The sequence below is a fragment of the Camelus bactrianus genome, chromosome 8, assembly GCF_048773025.1.
Source record: "Camelus bactrianus isolate YW-2024 breed Bactrian camel chromosome 8, ASM4877302v1, whole genome shotgun sequence".
Lineage (NCBI taxonomy): Eukaryota > Metazoa > Chordata > Mammalia > Artiodactyla > Camelidae > Camelus > Camelus bactrianus.
This window is the reverse complement of record NC_133546.1, coordinates 34,650,679-34,672,306: the sequence shown is the minus strand read 5'-3', so window position 1 is coordinate 34,672,306 and position 21,628 is coordinate 34,650,679. Positions and strand designations below refer to the sequence as shown.

Genomic DNA, 21,628 nt, shown 5'->3' with positions numbered 1-21,628 from the left:
TTATATCTTACAGTCTTCTTAAATGCATATGAGTGCAGAAACACATTGTACACATAAACACATATGAACAAATACAGAAGAACAGGTATAGCTGCCACATGATTTATGATTCTATTCAAGACTTAAAGGAACAATTCAGTTCCACTGATGCTGGTGTGTCTAAGATTAATTAAACTTATGCTTTCCAGCAAAATAAATGCTCTATACTGAACATTGTTCAATTCCTTGTCAAGCAAGTATTTCTTTATGAGAAAATAATTACTATGAAAGGTAAACATAAGCAGCTTTTGTTTTTCATTACTGCCAAGTAGTTCTCATAGCATTATTGTCAGAAAAAATTCTACACTCTCTTTTTTTCTCACTCCTTGTCAATATTTTTCTCTCTCTTCTTTATCCGACATATAGTTTTTTTTTTTTCCTATGTGAATCCTTCAAAAAGGAATGATGGTTGGGAGTTTATCAAATAAAAGACAGAAAAAGGAAATATGCCTAATACCTTCCGCAGGTGTTTTTGTTTTCTTGGAATCTGAAAGCACAAAAATAAATTATTGATAAAACAGGCAAGAAAAATCAAAACCTGATGAGCTCACAAAAACATGTCCATATACGCTGAAATCATTTTCAATGAAATGGATTGATTACATGATGCATTTCTAGAATATGGGGCTTCAGGAGAAGTTATTCTGTTTTTGAGAGGATAAGTATCAGATTGAGGCAGAAAGGGAGAAACTTTTGACGGACAAAATATAGAAAAATATGAAGGAAAATATCCACATCTAATTTGGAAACATAGATTCTTACAGCACAACAGTTGAAAGTGTGAAGTGGAGAGTTCAATGGTCTGCACAAGTTATCAATTAACTTGACTCCAGTATAACTAGGATAGGATTTCTGCCTGCCCAAGAGGTCATGTGATCTTTTGAGCCCAGAATACAGCCAATATAGAAAACATAGAAACATTATGGTGGACATATAATCATTCAGGAATATAATTGAAAATAAAGCTTGGGAAGAACAGCTGAACAGTGAGAGGATGAAATGTGGCAGATTAGGACAAGATTATTTTCCAACCCCTCTGTTCTTCACCTAGATCCTGGAATGGGTTAGGGGTGAAAAACTAAATACACTGTAAATTTAGGAGTTCTGTTGTTTTTAATCTGTTTTTCTTTTCCCTAGTAATAAGAATTGATAATGTATTATATTAGACATCAATTGTTCTGAAACAAAAGAATAAAAAATAATGCAAAGTCCAAGGTCAAGTAAAGTACATCACTTATTGAGATAAAGAAAAATATTTCACAAAGTAGAAATGTAAAAAATAGCAAGCCATGATCTAATCAAGTAGGTCTTTTAAAAAGTTAAATATATTTTCAGTAAGAGCTGGGAGCTATAGTGAAATATACTTAAATGCCATCATAACTTCCTGTCTTTTGGTTAGGAGTCAACAGAGCAGCAGACTTACAAAGGTAAAAAACCCAAGCAACCAAAAAATACAATGGTTGTAATTGAAAGATCACATCCTGACCCTGAAGAGCTATTAGTACCAGTCCTTAATACTCATGCTATTAAATTTCATTATGCCCTCTTAGCACTCTGCTGCAATGGCTTAAAAATAGTCTAAAGGTTTAGTTGGTGAATATACTTCCCTAAAGACCATCTTCCCAATAATCTGAACAGTCTTTTATTAAGAAAATGGAGACCCACAGCAGCTGTGATTTAAAATCAGTGATGTGTTTGCAATCTGCTCATCACTCACTCATCTTTAGCAATGTATCAGGTATGGTCTATTATGTTCATAAATGATGCCAGAGGAAAATGAAATCCCAAGTAATACTGAAGGTAAAAATGAACTCCTGATAGTCTAATAAATCAAGTAATGAAATACGCCATTTTTGTGTGTGTGGAACTTGCCCAATTGACATCCTTATTCAATTACAATACCAGATGTTTTGCTTTGTTTTTCAGCATGATTCCTCTTCAAAGCTCAATGATGAAGCCCTAAAATTTAAGACTAATTCTCACATGCGTTCAACTCGAATTGTTCTTGCCCTAGTTATAGTAAATAATAAATCTCATCTGGCTGATTCTCAATGGAGCTGTATCCTTCAGAAGATAACCTGTGTTGAAATACCCACAGGCTTTCCAGCCCCTAGAACTTCATCAATGAACCCAAGATTAGATGAATGAGATCCAGGTAGATCTTCCAGTGAAACTCAAGTAGCTGCTAGTGATCATATACACCTAAGATGAAGTTGTCAAGAATTGGCTATAATTTCCCTGACCTAAAAATCTCACTGTAATGTAACTCCCAATTAAAAAAAAAAAATCCTTCTTTGCTTGTGACATAGAAAATTGAGTACCTACTCATATTTCTTATGGCTATAATATTTATCCTAAGAGTCCAAGATATTCCTGATTCATTCAATATTTGTTGAGCAGTATGCAAACTAAGGAAATGTGTTAGTCCTTCTAGAGGATAAAAGTGAATTAGACACGGTCCCTTTAGTCAAAAGTCTTAAAGTCAATTAGAAGGAAAATGATGCAAGTAACACGAAGTACAAGGTGGCATGAAATAAGCAACAGTAAAGAGGTATACATAAATTCTGAAGGGAGATTATAAATGAATGAGAGAAAAAAGAACAGAGTAAGATCTATCACAGTAACAGCAGGAACAACGGCAAGACAGCTCATTGTATATGCAAAATTGAGGCAGGCTTAGTACAGATAAAATATGTAACACATAAAGGACAAAAGTGGGTGGGACTATAGGTACAGGCTCCACCACAGTGCCTCGGTGGCCTTGAACTGTCCACATATTACATTCAGACAGAGGTTTCAACCATAGCTAATTCTGAGTCTGGCAGGATGCCTTGCGATCCACATGAGGATGGGCAGTCTGTGAGGACTTGCTGTGAGGCTATCTTCCATATGCCTCTCTGCCTCTCCTGGGAGACCATTGTGAGATAACGTCTCATCACCTCTGGGTTCTCCTGACTAGAACCCTTTGACTATAGAGCTGCAGACCACAAAATCATTCAGCTGTTGTCTAGATTTGAGTCTTCAGCAATAAAGTTTCCCTAACTTGTGTTGCATTATCTGGCCATCACTTTTGGCGTGTAGGACAAAGACCATGAAGAGTTGGCACCTTTAGATACTCTTGCTTTTGCTGGCCATAAAAGTAATAAATTGTCTCAATCTCGAAAGAGATCATTGTATCTTTACTGGTGGAATTTTCCAGTCCTTGGCTTTGACTTTGCCTTGATGTATGCTTGATAAGAGGTCAGGAAAACAGTCTGTGGGGACTTGAATCACAGGCTAACGCCTGTAGACTATGTTCTATGGTCAGTGTGGAATATTTTAAATGGATAACGACATGAAGCATTTCATGAAGTCTGTTCAATACTTTGGAAGAAAATATTTAGAGAAAATATTAGGTCAGAGATTCTCATACTTTTTCATCTCAAGACTTTAAATTCCTGACAATTGTAAAGGACACCAAATAGCTTTTTATTTATTTAGGTTCTATCTATGACATTTATAATTTAAAAAATTAAGGTGATGAATTAAAAAAATATGTATTTATTTATCTAAAAAATTAAAAACCCGTTACATGTTAATATGAGCATATTTTTACAGCAAATATGTTTTCCAATATCCAAAAAATGGTAAGATGAGGAACTTTGTTTTACACTTTTGTGAATCACCTTAATGTTTGGCAAAGGTAACTTTCTTCTTAAGTATTCAATCTGTTTAAATATTGTACGTTTATGTAGCTTCTGGAAAACTACAGCACACACTCATGAGAGAATAAAAGTGACAAAATTATGAAAAAATTAAAAAAATTCATATTTTTACAAAAATATCTTTGACCTGGCAGAACTACAGAAAGGGTCCTCAGGGACTTCCAGGAGTCCTTGGCCACATCTTGAGAACCTCTGATTTTTGAGGTCATTGTCCTGGTTTAGATGAGAGGTTAGTAAGATGAATGTGAGATCACAGTGAGGGTGTGAGGTCACAACTGGAGGACTAGAGGTTGTGAGTGAAGATTAGTTTTTCTAATCATTTTTGGAGGGTATAGCTCAGTGGTAGAGTGTATGCTTAGCATGCATGAGATCCCGGGTTCAATTCCTGGTACCTCCACCAAAAAAAAATTAAAATAAAATAAATAAATAAACCTAGTTACCTACTCACACCTTCCAAAAAAAGCTTTAAAAACTTCTCCAAACAAGAGATGAGAGATAATTTATGAAACTCTTTGGAAGTGATAATTTAATATCAATAATGATTACAATATTAATATTAAGAAATAGTCCAGAGTATATGGTTTATATGTGCTATCACTGGTGATGGACACTGGTTTACTTGAATCTCCATGGGCAAAGCTCTGCTCAGGCTCCCAAAGCTCTTTCAAAACCTGTACACTGAATATGGACAATTTCTCCAAAAGAGAAAAGTGAAAAAAGCCACATAATCTAGGAAAACCAGAACCAAGCATAGCAATGAGGGGAAAAAAGCACACATAAAACTTATAATGTGTTATAATTTGACTACTGTTTCATGTACCCAAAAGTTTTTAATACATCAGATTGAATGTCAATGAATGGATAAATAACTGTTCATATTACTCCTTTACTTAAACTGAATGGTAAATTATTCTTTATTCAGAAGAAAGAAGGGTGGAGGAAAGATAAACATTTCTGAGGGCTTACTGTCAGAAACTGTGCCAGGAACTTATCTCTTTTTTCTTGTAAGGTCTCTGTATTCTCACCACAGTGTTGATCACATAAACAACATGCTTTTCAAAATACACTGAAATATTTGCTGTGTGTATATGGGGAATTAATACTTCTATGTCTTGACAATAAACTAATTGATATGTACTAGTTGATTTTAGTACTATGGGTTTTTTCTCTTTAAATAATAACCAACTAAAATATTTCCTCCCTCTCATATCTGTTGACTCTTAGGTTCCTGCTTAACAGAGGCAGAATGTGACTCCCAAGATTTTACGCCTGTGTAAAATTCTGATGATACTAAATATAAAATATAATATTTGTTTTCTTATTTTTTTCTCAGATCATTAGAATATAATAAATATAATCATTTTCAAAGTTAGAGGTGATTGCTTATGTTTATATGCTATTTTTACTGAGAAAATAAGCCTAGATGAATACACAGTGGTGATATCTAGAGACCTTGTCTAAGTGGAGTCAGATGTGCATTAGAAACACCTCTAAACAGAATCACAGTGACCGAGAGGACCTGAACGTTCCTCTCAGCTTCAATAAACTTTACCCAGGTTTCTTCTTAATTATAGGCTCCTGACCTCCATTTTAACAGAGCATTTACTTTAGAAAACTTGCAGCTGTAAATTCTTTCTCTGTCCCTTTGAAGCACAAATCTTCCAGAAATATCTTTCTCAAGACCTGTAAGATGTCTATTTGAAATGTAATCATCGAAGGAGCTAGCAACTCTATATCCAAATTTCTGTGGAAAGGCAGGCACCTAACTTCATAAGCAACAATTAGCCAGCACCGATGGCCTCAACAGGAATTATTTTTTAGTCAGCTTCCACCCCACATCCAGCAACATCCTCCAGTACTTTTCTGCTAGATCACCCAAGAACTTAAAAACTTTCATTTCTGCTTCAGTGGAGTTGAGTTCAATTTCTCTTATTGTAAATGGACTTGACCTCATTGCAGCAGTCTTGAATAAAGTCTTTCTTGCCTATTTAAGTTTTTTAAGGTGAGATCTTTCTTTGACAGCAGGGAATAAATGACTCTACTTCAGGACATCCTGACAAAAGTAGGTGGTGCACAAGGGATGGACTGATTTATTTGCAACTGAATAGAACAAGTTAACATAAGCTGCTTGTCGGTGTCAGAGATGTAAGTAGCTAATATAAGAAAATGAGCCTGTATTTTGCATATTTTTGAAATTTGATAAAACTGCTAATGGAATAGGAGACCTGATATTTTGAGAGGCTGTGTTTTATCCCCTATATGTTGAGAAAGATTAGATTAAAATTATCTTTAGAAATATATTTCACCCTTTTGTGTGAGATGAAGTAAGAAAAAAAACACATTCATGCAAAATGTAGTCACATAATAGAGCCAAAGTGAATACAGACAAGCTGGCAGTCAAAACTCAACTATGATAATGCTAAATTGTTCACACAAAAAGCATAGTGAAACTTTGCATAAAACATACCTTCCTTCTTTTCATCTTTTTTAGTTGCTGCTGAAATAAGGGAAAGAAAATAGTGTTAAAACTATTAAATAATCATTCCTCAGAAAACCGGGAATATGAGAATGTAGTGCATGTCTTCATAAATTTAGTGGTTATCTTTGCACAGATTAATCCATCCAAATCTGAAATAAGAGAATAAATTGAAAATATTATCTCATACAAAGTGTTTTTTTATTCAAATATGCACATAAAGCAAAAAAGAGAATAAAAAATATCATTCCATAAGCAAGAAGTCAAATTGATAAGTATGTGTTTAGGATAAGTTCATTTTAGGTTTGAAATTGTTCTATCTGAGCAAACCACACTCACTTCTAAAATAATAGGACTAGATCTACGCAGGAAATAAATGGAGGTGACAGCCCATAAATTATCTGTGCATAGTTACTGAAGAATTACAGTAATAGTGTATAAAACGTGTCATTTCGCAGAGTTAATGAAAATCCCACCCTCCTTTTAACAAGTGTATACCATCGCTTACATAGAGAAAAGGAATGGCCCACTTCAATTACCTTTGAGTTCTGACCTCTTCCGTGGTGGAATTCATCTAACCCTAGATCACGAATCTAAACCGGGATCCAACTTGTAGCTTATGTGTGTGACTGGAAGCATTTGGGGGAGGTATTCAGTCAGCTTGGAATTGTTCTAAGTAAGGTGACCCTTGGTTCTGTGTAAAGTTCATTCAGGAGCCAAACCTATTCAGAGATGTCTTTAAGGCACACTAGTTGAATCAGAGATTGTGCACATCCCCTACAGGTAATACCTTCTGAGTGTATGTGAATTCAGGGACCACTTACAGTCAACATCACAGACCACATTGGGCCTATACTCTGTGCTCCAGTTGCCACAACACTTTCATGTACGTCCTCTCATTTGGTCTTTATAACAACTTTTAAGAAAGAAAGCCCAGAGCAAGAAACTAAGGCTTAGAGACATCAAATGATTTGCACGTGCTCATGCAGACAGCGAGTAGCAGTACTGAGTCTAAAAATCAGGAACAAAGGACTGAAAGGGAATATATTTAAATTATTATTTTAATGTATTACAAGACATTTTTCTCTCTTTTCTAAATGTTATTAACATTCTATTATTTTGCAGTAAAAAAGTATATTTATTTATAAGCAAATTAGTTCTACTTGTGATATTTGGTTTTTTTAATGGAGTTTTAATTAATAATATACAAAATGTGTGAAGGATCTATATCCATAGTGTTTTTAAGTTAAGAAATGTGTCTATTCCAATGATACAATGAAAAGCGTCACAAATATAACTAAAATGAATTCAAGGCTATGGACACTGCCTGATAGATTTCAAAGTCACCAGGCATTTCGGCAAGCCCTTTGAATTTGACTCAATAGAATTACTTATATTTCTTTGCTTTACAAATAAGGATTTTCTTCAAGAAGTTTCATAATTCAGCAAAGTTTCAGGATACAAAATCAATCTACAGAAATCTGTTGCCTTTCTATACACTAATAATGAACTATCAGACAGACAAAGCAAGAAAACAATCCCATTTAAAATTACATCAGCGGGGAGGGGATAGCTCAGTGGTAGAATGAATGCTGAGCATGCAAAAGGTCCTGGGTTCAATCCCCCGTACCTCCATTAAAAACAAATAAATAAGAAAAAACTTCAAAAAATCATATCAAAAAGAATAAAACACCTAGGAATAAACTTAACCAAAGAGATGAAAGACCTATACTCTGAAATCTACAGAACATTTTGATGAAGGAATTCGAAAATGATACAAAGAAATGGGAAGATATCCTGTGCTCTTGAATTGGAAGAGTTGATACTGTTGGCATTTCATTAAGTAAAATTATAAAGAGTTAGTGATAACTATGAAAGATTGTTGTCATTATCGAGATATGAGATGATAATCTCAACTAGGATGGTGCCAAAGACTTTAGAAAAATGCAAATAAGATGAACATTTTGAAGACATATTATTTGATAAATTGTACAGAATGAAAAAAAGAAGGGAATAAGGATGGTACTGAGCTTCTGAGCGCTGGTGAATAGGATGATTATAATTGTCATAGTGGTAAGTCCCATAGAAAGGAAACAGCTTAAATGAAAGAAGAGGATTCACTTTTGGTCAAGTTTATGTTGAGCAAATGGAGGGTCATCCAGGCAATGATTTTTCCGTAGCCAGTTAGAACCTAGACGGGAGGTCAATCTAGTTAACAGATACTACGTGGTAAATTGTTCTGCAGAAATGGAATATAGACCAAAATGGGAAAGGGAGGAGAGAAATATGGAATTACTTTTGAGTTAAGTGCAACAGCTGGGCAGACACCTATTTGAGAATGAAATGCCTGAGAGAGGACAGAAGCCATAAGAAACTCACCTTAAAAGATGAGTCTATATGAACCTATGTATTTCCTGAGTATTTTTTTCCTTTTGGACTCCTAAAGCAAGCTTTAAAAGTCTCCCATATATTATAGAAAAAAGAAAGAGAACAAAATAACTAAAATAAATTACCCATTGCAATCTCAAGTGTGCTTTGGCAATTTGGAGTCTTTTGTGGTTCCATAAAAATTTAGAATTATTTGTTCTACTTCTGTGAAAAATGTCATGGGTATTTTGATAGGGATTGCACCAAATCTGTAGATTGCTTTGGGTAGTATGGATATTTTAACACTATTAATTCTTCCAATTCAAGAGTACAGGATATCTTTCCATTCCTTTGTATCATTTTCAAATTCCATCATCAATGTTTTATACTTTTCAAAGTATGTCTTTCACCTCCTTGGCCATGCTACAAACCCAAGTCAAGTCACTCTTCACCCATGAGGAAACCTTCTTACTTAAAATCACTTTGTCTTAATTCTTTAGCATTTATTATCTCTGCAGTTCAATTAAGCACTGCAAGATATTTATGTTATTACTTAAAGTTCTCATATCTCCAATCTGTAATCTCCTGTAGTGTAGAGACATTTATTTCAGTCTTCTCAGTGCCTTAAAACTTTTTGTTAGAAAAAATTTAAATGTACTTCCAAAAAAGCATGCTAAATCTTAATTATAATTAAATATGTACACATACACACAGAATTTATATAAAACTCAGTCTTAAATATTTTGTTATAAAAAGTAAAAAAAAAAAAAAAACAGATACATTCTAACCTTTTAACCATACTACAGACATGGCTGTTCATTTTGTCACTTTATCCATCAAAAATATCAGTCTTTGCTACAACAATATTGCCATTTTGTTTAAGCTGTCTTCACATGGAGTATTTGCAAATATTAATTACTTCCATGCATAATTTAATTATGCAGCTGTGGTGTTACGAAACCTGTCTACGAAAGATCTACTGAGTGTGTACACAATGCAAGTGACATTTATTCTTGTTTGGTGTGTCCCTGCTTCGATGTGTCATTACAATTTAGAGAACATGTATTTATAAGCCCCTAACTCTTGCCTTGTACACTGTGCTAAATCAACACTCTCACCTAATCTCCATAAAGGACAGTTCTAACAAGACTTTGAAACTCTAAGTTAGCATTCACTCAATAATAAATCCTTTCTTCTGAAAGAATAAGTTCTGAGGCTGCCTTATCTGAGGTACTTGGAATGTAAAGGAGAAGAGCCCACGGCCCCAGGCTTGACTTTGAACACTAAATTCCTGCCTCGAGAGTCATAGCTCTACATCTACCATGACCCTCCAAAGCCTCAGTTAAAACAGAAGTGTCTTAAGGCAATTGTGCTTTTTTATCAGAACATATATGCATTAACTGAAATAATTCTTGAACAGTAATCATTTACGTGGCGAACTCACTCTGAGCTTCATTTTCATAAATAGAAAACCTAAGAGTGATAATATTTGCCCTGCTTTTCTACCTCCCATTGTTACATTCCTTATCAGAACTCTTCTAAAGAAGAATCAGTTTTGTTGAATAATCTGATGATCAAATGAAAACTAAAAGATGTATCACAGTATGACCATTCTAGCATGTATACCTTATGAACAACATCATTGGGTTAAATGGCATCTACTCAACCCATGTTACCGATATTTACCTGGATGTTTCTGTATACAGATGGGTCCAGGATTAAATGTAACAGAAAATTTTAGATCAGATGCAGTCATGTCATGTGCTGAGAAGTCTGCTACAAGGGCCTTCTGCCCAGAAACAACAGTAGCACCCCCTAAATACATCTCCTTCAGGGGTCAATATTGTATAATGTAGCGTGGGAAAGAAAATAAAGATTTTCTCCAAAAATATTTCACTTTTTCCTCCCTAAGAGAGTTCAATAAAATTTTTACAGATGACAAAGGCAGAACACTTGTACCACTTGTACCTTTTTCTTATGCTTTCATCAATTTACTCCTCATGGTTTGAGAATAAAGGTCCCATAACTCATAGTATTCCATTCTGTGGACTTGGGAACACTGGAGTTAGAATAGCTTTCTCAAAGGATGTGACTCCAGGTGATAGTTAAAAAATAACTTTATAGGAAAATTATTTTAAAGAAGTACTTTCCCCAAACTGATGACTTAAAAAATCAATATTTTTTCTGAAGTTCTCTTAAAGAAAACCGCATTTGATGCCCCAGGATATTAGTGAGTGATGAAATAAATTTTGGGGGATGATTCATAAAAGCTAAGGTGATTATTTTGTCGTCATACCTGATTTTTGCAGTCTTGGTATACAGATCAAGTAATATTAGTTTAATAACATTCTGACCCAATTTTCTATTATGACACAAATTACAATGTATAACTGAAAACATTGGGAAATTTGCATATGTGCATATATCTATCAATCAATTTATTTATCTATATATCTATCATTGTCATCTATCTGTCTATCAATTTCTGGTTTATTTTTGGAAATATAAGTAAAAGCTCAATGACTAAAACTTGGAGTCAAGATAATAATTCTTGGGTCATTCAGTGTCTCTTCTGCAAATGTAACTTTATTCTCAGTCACACTTTCTCCATTTACTAAATGAATACTTGAAACGTGCATTTTTATGCAATAACAAATGCTTTCTATAATAACCCAGCAGATGGTGCTGTTCTGCAATAAACAGCTTTGGTTTTTGTCAATAAAGTGCTATGTAAGTTAATAAAAAAAAAAAAGCAATAGAATTTTTAACTGTTTTATTGCTTACCTTGTGCTGCAACTTTTATTGTCCCTTGTTTGGTTTCTGGGGCTTTGCCAGGCTCTTATTTAAAAAAAAAAGAGAGAGAGAGAGAAATAAATTACTATAAAGTATTACTTCAGAAAGATATATAATAACAGAAAAGGGAAAAATTATAAAAACAAAAATAAACATAAGAAAACACTGCTCTTGGCATTCAGAATTTTTGTTAAGAAATGAACACTATTAACAGGAGACTTGAGAGTCAGGCTTACTGAGACAAAAATAAAATAACTGAACCAAATAAAAGCACAAAATGAAGTTTTCCAAAAACTGTTTTTTTCACTGTTAACTGACCATAAATGATTCGTATTAGTTTAGCACCTGAATTTGAAAATCTCAGACTTCTCTGTAATTATTTCTGTATGATCAGCTCTCTGAAATGCTTGGAGCACTTAGACATGTGGCTCACTGAAGGTCTCTAAGTGACTAATAAGAGAACAAAGCCCAGAACAACCAAATTCCAGCTCCAGCCTTTGACCCAAGATGTCATTCCCTATATTGCTGTGGTGCCTGTCAACAGTTGCCATGGCCCCGGGCAACAATATGGGTTGGCAGAGAATGAGCAAGCTTCATTTGCAATCTTTCTTCCCTCTAGTCCTTCTTGGTTGTTTTTTGTTGTTGTTGTTCAGAAAATTCTCTTTAAAGAAACAGAGTACCGAAAAAACACTTATTTGATAAATATTTAAACACATTATTTACTTAATTAGCATGGAAAATAAAGGGAAAGCAAAGATGTCAAAAAGCAGTGGATCATTTCACATTTCACTAAGTAATTGTTTGTGATTATCTTTGCTGAGTTTTCAATAGTTGAATTGTCACTTAACGATATGGAAAGGAAGATTTGGTTATTTGTTTTGGATAATCAATCTTTATTCATTCATCACGTATTTATTTAGGACCTATAATGTGTATATACCACGCTAGGTGTAAATGTAGTAGGTGATACACACATAAATTTAATCATTCATTTAATTGTCATCAAATGTTGATTACAGATTGTTTAATATGACAATTCTATTTAGAGTTATAAAATGACAAGATTGCATCATAAGCAATGGTCAAGAATCATAAGCAAAGAATCCATGTTTCTTTGACCAAAAAAAAGAAGTTTAATCTCTAATTCATGTTACCTCTTGTTGATGATTATTCATTTATACTATAATCATGATTATTAAAATGATAATTTTTTCATTCTGTTTTTATATAAAAGAAATATTATGTGATTCACATATATGGGTTACATTATTCCTGTGTTTATTTCTTAAAACAAATTATCTTTTGCCAAAATTAAACTGAGTCCATTCTACCTATGATCACTTTATTATTAATATCTTTTTTCCCTGGAGGAAAAGTCCGTGCCAGCTATCATGCTAGTGCCACCTTTGTCACATCTAGAAAAGACTGTCTCAAATCAGAATTAATCAAGATTTACATATAGATAGTGAATCCTTAACTAATGTATTTCTAAGTATTACTCTACCCTATAACTAGCTTTAGTAGGCACTTAATAAATAATGAATGAATGAAGAGGTAGAGGAAAGAATGAAAGAATACATAGGAAAAATCATAAAAATACCCTAGACTTCCCAGATGTTTGAATACTTAAGGATCTCAACATATCAGAGAATTGTAGAGTAGTTCTTGATTTAAAAGAAAAAAAAAAGATTTTTAAAATCACTGTCAGTGAAGTATCTTAGCATTTCCATACTTGACTTTCCACCTAGCTTCTCTCTCACTTTTTACAATTTCCTCTTAGATCACTGATCCTAAACCATCTCTCCACAACTAAGATTCTATTGGACCACCCAGCATAACCAGTTGTGAATTATGGAGAGCTTTTCTTAGGGCCCTGTTAATAACTTCTCCTATTGGTCATTCGGTTCCTCAGTTGCTGCCTTCCTCAGCGGTCAGGGTTCAGATTGTGTTCCCGTGTGTTCAGCATCCTATATTTGAATATCCTAACAAGGTGACAGACTGGTCATCTCTCAACAGGGTCACAACCTCACTAACCTTACCCTGTATCTATTTGGCTGTGTGCCTTGAGTGGGTGTGTTTGAAGGGTTCCTACCCTATGAACTCTTTTTTCTGCTATGCCTTGGTTCCCTCACCTCCCTGCTCACGTGCACACAGAAAGCTCACCAATCCACTAATGCACACTGATGCATTAAAGATACTCTTCCAGATTAAAGATGTTATTTTAAAGTGTTAATTCTGCAGACAATGTCCAAATGCAAAAGAATGATTGTAATGGAGCTGACTTTCAGGATCACAGCTGTCAGATGTTTTGTCCCTCACAATTCCATCTATTTATCTCTAATCTCACACTTTTAAGTCAGTTTGTATGAATTCACAAACTCTTACATGAACAACATCTCAGTAGAAATTAACAGTTTTAAATCAAATGTTTTTCAGTAAGTCTATCACTTGCATTCACCGCACAACAATATCAGTCTCAAATCTATTGAAGACACACACAGAGGTGGTCAGATTTGACATCTGCTTGTGTACAGCATTTCAGTTTTCAAAACCTCAAGGATTAAAGGAGGAAACGACTCTTGATATAAATGTACAACATTAAGAAAGACACACCACAAATTTCATGGGTGTGAAAACACATTAAATCCTCATAAATTTTTATTATAAATAATTTTTCTCTCTCCTTTTGATTACTGACAACTGCAATTGAAACCAACCTTTTACTAGAAAAAATTTCAATTACATACAAAAGTAAAGAAGAAAGTATAATGAGCTCCATTCTCATCGGTGTTCTCAATACCCATTCAAAAATTATTGGGTGATGGCCAGTCCTATTTCCTCTGTATTACTCACTACCTCCACTACACACATCCCAAATGAAAATTTTATTATATCAAATAATTTGTATCTTTCTCCAAGCTTTTATTCAATAATTTTCATTGTTATATTTTTGAATTAAAATACAGTAATTTAAATAAAAACACAGGAGAATAAGAAAATTCAACTAAAATTTATAATAATTCTGAAATCAAGAAATAATATTTTGGAGTTCAAAATCAGAGACAGGATGGACCGTAAGTTTAAAGATCAGTATAATTCTCTTAGGAATGTTTTAGCAGTAAATTAACAGAATAGTTGGTATTCTCAGTTTCCTGAAACATGTTGTATTTATATAAACAAATTGTCATGAATCAGATTAGCCAAACGTTTTAGTGTCTTCTGATTCTTAGGCATGAAACAGTCTGATTTAACAAACTGAAAAAAAATATTGTGAGTCTACAAATATTTTGTTGAGAAATCAATTTTTGCATATAGGCTTAAATATTAGTTCAATATCATGAACTTTGTATCTACAGGATGACTCTGTTTATACTGACTTCTTTTAATGTGAAGTGGGAAGCCATCGAGTTTTCAAATATAAGATTCACACAACTTCAACAGCAAATGGATTGCTTCACTGTGAGTCCAGTATTGGTCTGACTAACGGACTAACAGACAGTAGATGAATGTCAGTAGTATTATGGAGGATCATACTTAACATTTAAAATATTTTCTAAGCAATCCTCTACTCCCCACCCCCCTAAAAATCACTGCATTTATAATGTTTTTATTTTTCAGAGTAAGTTGAGGGAGGTCATTTGCTTTTAAAAAGTAGCAGCGAACAATCCCTGAATAACATATACGTTCCTTCACTTCAGCAAATAACAGCAAAATAAATAAGCAAGATGTACCCCCAAATGAAGGAATGTGTCCGCTAGAGACAGGGTAGCTGACAGAGGCCAGAGGACTATCAGGGAGTAAGTAGGTGACGGGTTCTGATGACTCAGTCCTCACACTGGTCATTTCTCCGTACCCAGCTCAGTGGACGAGGCAGTACAGATTTCTGTTTCAATATGCAATCATATTCTAATTGTTCACCTACACAGCTATACCTTCTTACTAATCTAAAAACTCCCTGAGTTCATTTGATGCTACGTATTCAACTTCATAACCCTAGCACCTTGCAAAATGATGAGAAAATTGTCTCTAATAAACATGTAAGGTTGCACAAAAATCTAATTATGAAAGTGACAAAAAATCAAACTGATCAGTTTGAAATGAGACATTAAATTTAAGAAACTGCTTCATCTTTAAGACGACACAAAATTAATTCGAACTTTCTTTTTCTCTTTGATCATTCATCCTCTATTATGCAGAGAGTGTTTTAATTGTAAATTTCAGTATTTGATTTTCACTGGGATATACTATGTTCCTGATTGCACCTGGGGATTTGCAGAATTTCACAATTTCAAGCAGATTTCTAATTAATTTTCATGGGTTAGGAAATCGAGGAATTCTGTTTTAAAGGTATGACAGGAACTAAATGTTTCTTCAGGACTCAAATTATGAATCATCTTTTTAATTAATTTTCTTAAAAGGAAATGGAAACATTTTTTATAAGCCATCTGTTGCTAATTCTGCAATAGCACAAGGCATTTAGACTGTTCTTAGGTGAGAAAACTAAACATAATAAGTTAAATGCCTCTTCTGCAAATCAGGAGAGAAATTAATATTTAGTGGTTCAGTAGCTAAACTTATATAAACTTCTTTGATCTTTCAGAAGTATACATCTATTTTAAATAAGATACTAGAAACTAACAACACATTTTCCTGCAATCCAATAAACTGCTAAATCAAGATCTAAATTATTGTTTTCTATTCTTATAAAATCCTGTGTTATTTTTAGATACACACACTCCCCAAGTAGAGAGAAGTTAACAATTAAGCTATAAGTTACTATATGCCTAAAAGCTCTCAAGCTAACTAAGCCTCTCGTGCTTGTAGCTCCAGGAAAGCATATTTCAGGGCATAGCTTCCTTTCAGTATGATAATTACCCCATTGAGATGAAATTAATCATGAAGCAGCCTTCAGCCATCCTGTCTGACCAAGGGGACTGAAACCTGAAAGGAGGGCCTACTTGCTGCCAGATATGCAAATCACAAAAGGTGCACAATGCAGAAATATGAATAATTTATCAAAATAATCTGTTATTGCTAGAGGTTAAAAATCTAAATAAGTCAGCAGCGTCATTTACAATAGGTAGCATAATTTAGCTAGACTATTTTTTCCAGATAATCTTCATCTGATCAAGCAATGTATTTTGGTTTAGAATCTAAATAACTTTTAACTTAATATCTTAGCATTATAGAGTTTAATTAAAAAATGATTATTCAAGTTTTGCCAAAATATTCTTTTTGATTTTTTCTTAATCTTTAAGAACACAGACTATCTTTTTCATAAAAACTATCCTAAGTATTTCTTCATTTGAAAAAATAATAATTTTGATGTTTTAATTCAATATGTCAAAAACACAGTTTCTACAGATGGGATCAGATTTTTCCTATATTATTTGAAGAGAAGTAAGCTTAGGGAAAAAAAAACTGAGAAATATCAGAGAGAATATGCACAATTATGAGTCATGGGAATTTTCCCCTCATGGTATCATCTAGTTTCTGGATAAAATGTGTAAGAATGACAGGTTTTTTAAACATTGAACAATACAGAATTTAAAGTTGAAGACTAAGGTATAGATTTATTTAAATAATTAAAAGAAGGAAACTTTTCTGTAATAAAAAGGAAAGTTATGAATGAGCCCCAGATCATTGGCCTTTCACTTTAAAAAACATTTGACATGTTAGGGGGAAGGCTAATTCTATTTAGATTAAGAAAGAACCTTTTGATATGTATGACTGAAACATTATGCAGTACACCAGAAACTGAGACAACATTATAAACTGACTCTACTTTAATAAAAAAAAGAATGCAAATGAAATTTTAAAAATTAAAAAATTAAAAAAGAGGAAGAGCCTTCTGCCATATAGACAATCAAACAATAAAAGTGATACCATGAGCAGATGTGAGGCCCCACTCCTGGGGGTGTGAATGTAGACACCTGTCTTAGAGGCGTCCTCGATGTATCTGCTTAAAACATGGAGGCAGCCCTAGATGACCACCCCAAGTCCCTTTCTACCTCTATAACACCGTTCTGAAAGTAATGACTATGAATAAAGATAAGTGTATTTGAAAAAATTACCTGTATTATGGTTTGATGACAAATTTCCTGATTACTTTTAAATTTTTATTATTGAGGCTTACCTTGGTAGCCCTCTCTTACCATAAAATACTTTCCCCCCTTTCTTTGATAATATTTTTAAAGCAAGCATTTTGCCTAAAAAACTAGACTGATTCTCTTAGAGGAAATATATACTTCCTAGAACAATTAAGACTCAAGTAGAAGTTTGACTCTTTTACTGAAATAAGCCTTAAGATTTTGAAAAATGTGCCCAATATAAATGATTTATACCCTTAGATAAGGTTTATTTGGCCTTTTTAAGGAAAATAAAACAAAACAAAATTTAAGAAGAGACAAGAGTTTATTTTAGAAAACAAGCTATTTTATTATATATATTATTATATATACATACCAAGAAAACAAAACTTCTGACTGTTCAGCCATGGTTTTCAGGTAAAATTTCAGTCTTAAAAATTAAGTGATATTCTCTTGGTAGGTCCCCTAACCCAGAACTTATACATAGAATGGGGAATGGTTTCTTCATTAAATGATATCATAGAATAGTATGATCTACATTTAGCCCTTAAAAAACCACCAGCCCCTAATGTTCTAATATTAGCAAACAGTGTCTGTGTATATTACCATCCTGTTTTTCACTTTTCTAGAAAATAAGAAATACACACATGGCTTTTATCCCATTACTCAATTTGGGAAGTTTATAAACAAACAGAATTGTTAACTGTAGATGTAACCCTATAAAAATGCAAAAAAAAAATATTTTTTTAATAAAATAAAGTAAGGAGAGTGGAAGGAAAAACTGAGAGTAAAGACTAGATTATTCTTCAGTGTCTAACACAGTTCTTGGCACTAACAAGACATTCAGTCAATATTTTTGCATGGCTAAATGAATAATGATTAGGAGACAAGATGTTTAAAAAAATCATTGTTCTATGCCTGAAATTTTAAACCAAGTAGGTAGCAATTATCCTCATAAAACTGCTCAGACTCACTGAGTCTTTTTTTTCTCTATAATACCACAGATGTCAAAATCTGAAGATGTTATAATCAGCTTCAAAGAGAATCTATGTTTCTTATCAAAATGGCAGAGTTTATAAAATGCAGAATTTTTACACTGGGAAATTTAGCATGATTTCCAAAAAGAAGGAATCCTTAACAGACAGTCCTAAATCAAGCAATCTGAAGAAGAACTCAGAGGTGTATTTTCAAGGAAACGCTTTCTGCTAAACTTTGTCCTCCGGTTGAACAGGCAGTTTAGGGTTGAACAACTCCCAACTTGATATTGAATGAGAAAACACTTCTCCAAATAATTCCTGAGTTCCGTCACTCACTCTTGTTTCAGTATTTATTGTATGCATGCTTACTGGGAGCAGGCACCACATTACCTAAATACAAGGGCTAGTTCCCCCGCAGTCTGGCTAGGGACACTACATGAAAAATGCTAAATAAAGGGTATAGTGATCTGAGTTTTGGATATTGGCAATTTTTAAGGAGGCAGGAAATAGGTAAAGTTTGAAGGAGAGTAAACAGCCACAAGGAGAGGAGGGAAAGAAAGCTACAAAAGCAGTGACTGACTAAGTATCCCCATGGATTATGGATGAATCTGGCTGGGGCAGAAGGGTCTCATTTGTGTTAATGGGAAGTAAAAATAAAAATTTAAAAATTGTTTAAAAGTAAGTTATGGTCAAAATAATTAACCTTTAAATCTCAGCAAATGAGATGTACTTTTTTCTTAGAACATTAAGAGCGATTACATTGTTGAGCAAGGGCGTTAGGACACAGCAATGTTTTGAAGAGATAAAACTCTCTGATTGTCAGGAGAAAGGGTTTATCCTGGTAGCATCGAAGCCAGGTCACTGAAATACCCTAGTTGTAAGACAATAACATCCTAGACTAAGCAAATGTTCATGGAAATGGAAAGAAAATAATGTTAGACATTTAAAAGAAGATATTAATAAAATATTTAGACTTGGCATGTACTGAAAGGGAAGAAGGCTGTTTATTCAACTATGACAGGTTTGGGACCCAATAAACAGAATTGGTTTTAGCATGATTTAATTAAGATCTAAAGAACAAAAACATACTGAGTTTGAGAAAATGGTGGAACTGCAAGTGAGAATATTGAGGAGACGCTGGGAAAAAATACAGCCTTTGAAGAGATATGGAGATTCTAATATCATCCACACAGAGGTTAAATTACATTATGAGAATGAGAGTGAACAGTTTTTCCAAGGGTCAAACAGAAGGTCTCAAATTGCCTTGAGAAAAATATTGGTTAATAAGGTATAAGAACAATTCAAATGTTAATTTTAACAAGGTCAAGGAAAGAGGATTTTTTTTAAATGAATGAATAAACTTCAGGATTAAATAAAAAGACTGTGTTTTGATATCTACAGAGTCCTGGGCAACATTTGTGAATCTGATTTTGGAACCGGGATGCAAATAGGAGAAAGCTGATTGTTTTGTGCTGGTCTCAGCCTCTCAATAACCAGTGTTGTGTCTAGACAGGTCCTTGTAGTTCTTACAGTTGCAAGACACCCTCAGCAATAACCATCAGGATACTTTGGATAAAAAAAGATTTGTTACTTACAGGTCCTGGAAATTACACAGCACTCCTGGGGGGGGGGGGTCACACAACAAGTTATTGGGGGTTAGAGGAGCGGGGGAGATATGTAGGGCTGGAGTTCTGCTCTTGTTGGGGTTGAGGGTAGGGCCTAGGATTTTGTGGGCTCACTCTCAGTGAATATACAACATAAGAGTGGAAATTTAAAGCCTGGGAAGAGAAAAAAACAAGTGGTCTAGATGGTTGATTATCAAAATCAACCAAGACTTCTAAAAACAGGAGCCTGGAGTGTGGAAGGTGCCAGGATAAGATGACTATTGGAGTTTGCCATCTTGGAAGTGGCCAACTCTTTGAAGTGAATGACTCTGCAAGGCTTAAATCAGGCACTTGCATTAAAAAAAAGTGGCTTGAAAGTAGCAAGAGAATCAAGCAAACTGTTTTCAAAATAGGAGACTCCTATCTTATTTGAAGAAAGCAGAGAAATACCTAATAGAGGGGAAAATATTAAAAAGTCTTGGAAGTGGGAAAGATATTCAGGCAAGATCTCAGGAAGTGAGAGAGGGAATAGTAAAAAGCACAGGCAGAACGAAGGACAACTCTTCCTCTGGAAATCAGTGTTACCCCATTGAAATACTAACAATGCCCATTATTTCCAATATTGTGATCAATGATGAGTACAAGGAAGACATCCAAATTCAAAGTACATTCACTTTAACTGAAAATGGAATTTCACTAAATAAAGGAAAAATTTGAGAGTCAGAGAAAGGGGTTAAGAGAAAAAACTATTAGAAGAATTGAAAAAATATAAATACAAGCAGAAAATAGTGATATAAAAGATGACAGTTGAGAGGAAAATAGAAAAACATGTTTGATGTTCAATTCATTATAGAAGTGACTTGGGTTTTCTAATGCATACAATTGCATTATTAAACATTATATGTGGGTATCCTAATATATCAAGGTTATAGGACAATCTTTCTTCTCAAACTAAAGAGGCCCTTTTGCCAAATAGTTAGTAGGTCTTTAAGAAAGACAGAAAGCAATATTTGATTATTTTCTTCTTTCTAATATCAAGATTTCAATCTTCTCCTTGGGCCTTTACTAACACTCATGAAGAACAAAATACTTCGATGAAATGGCACCTAATTTTTGTAGCTATGTCCTAAGATAGATGCAACATGTTTGAGGTTTTCCCTCCATCTAATATGTAAAGTACACGATTAAATATTTGTTTAAACACGGAGATAATTTTATTTGCTGTTTATCTCTGGGATGTGTGGGAAAATATGCACTACACATTTACGATGAAATGTCACTGAATGAATCGTAGATAACAGTCCATAATTATTTCTAACTTTGGAGACTGTAGACGTTATAATGTGTGATGCTCTGTTCTTTAGCACACATTTGTGTCACAGCTCTAAGAGTTCAAATGCTTTAGCTGTCAGTTCACACACGACTGACCTAGAGAAATAAATGGGCTTCGCAATGCTGTCCTCCCGAGGATACTTCACCACTCCGTGTTCTCCTTCCCATCAATGTTAAAGGGAATTACATACACCTCTCGGGAACAGTATTTCCCAGTGTCAAGCATGCAGATTCAAACTTAAATGGA

The 21,628-nt window shown here is 33.9% G+C and overlaps 1 protein-coding gene across 10 annotated transcripts in view; it reads right to left on the bottom strand.

Moving 5' to 3' along the window:
- Positions 1 to 21,628, bottom strand: part of TRDN (triadin) — a 303,786-nt gene that overhangs the window by 99,781 nt on the left and 182,377 nt on the right. For 7 of the 10 annotated variants that reach the window (XM_074368414.1, XM_074368415.1, XM_074368417.1 and 4 more), the window contains exons 13-15: positions 11,371 to 11,424; positions 6,211 to 6,240; positions 497 to 526 (exon numbers count right to left, since the gene is read on the bottom strand). In XM_074368414.1, the coding sequence (XP_074224515.1) occupies positions 497 to 526; positions 6,211 to 6,240; positions 11,371 to 11,424 (114 nt within the window). The remainder of the gene's footprint in view (positions 1 to 496; positions 527 to 6,210; positions 6,241 to 11,370; positions 11,425 to 21,628) is intronic. The other 3 variants (XM_074368416.1, XM_074368418.1, XM_074368412.1) reach the window with 1 other exon arrangement.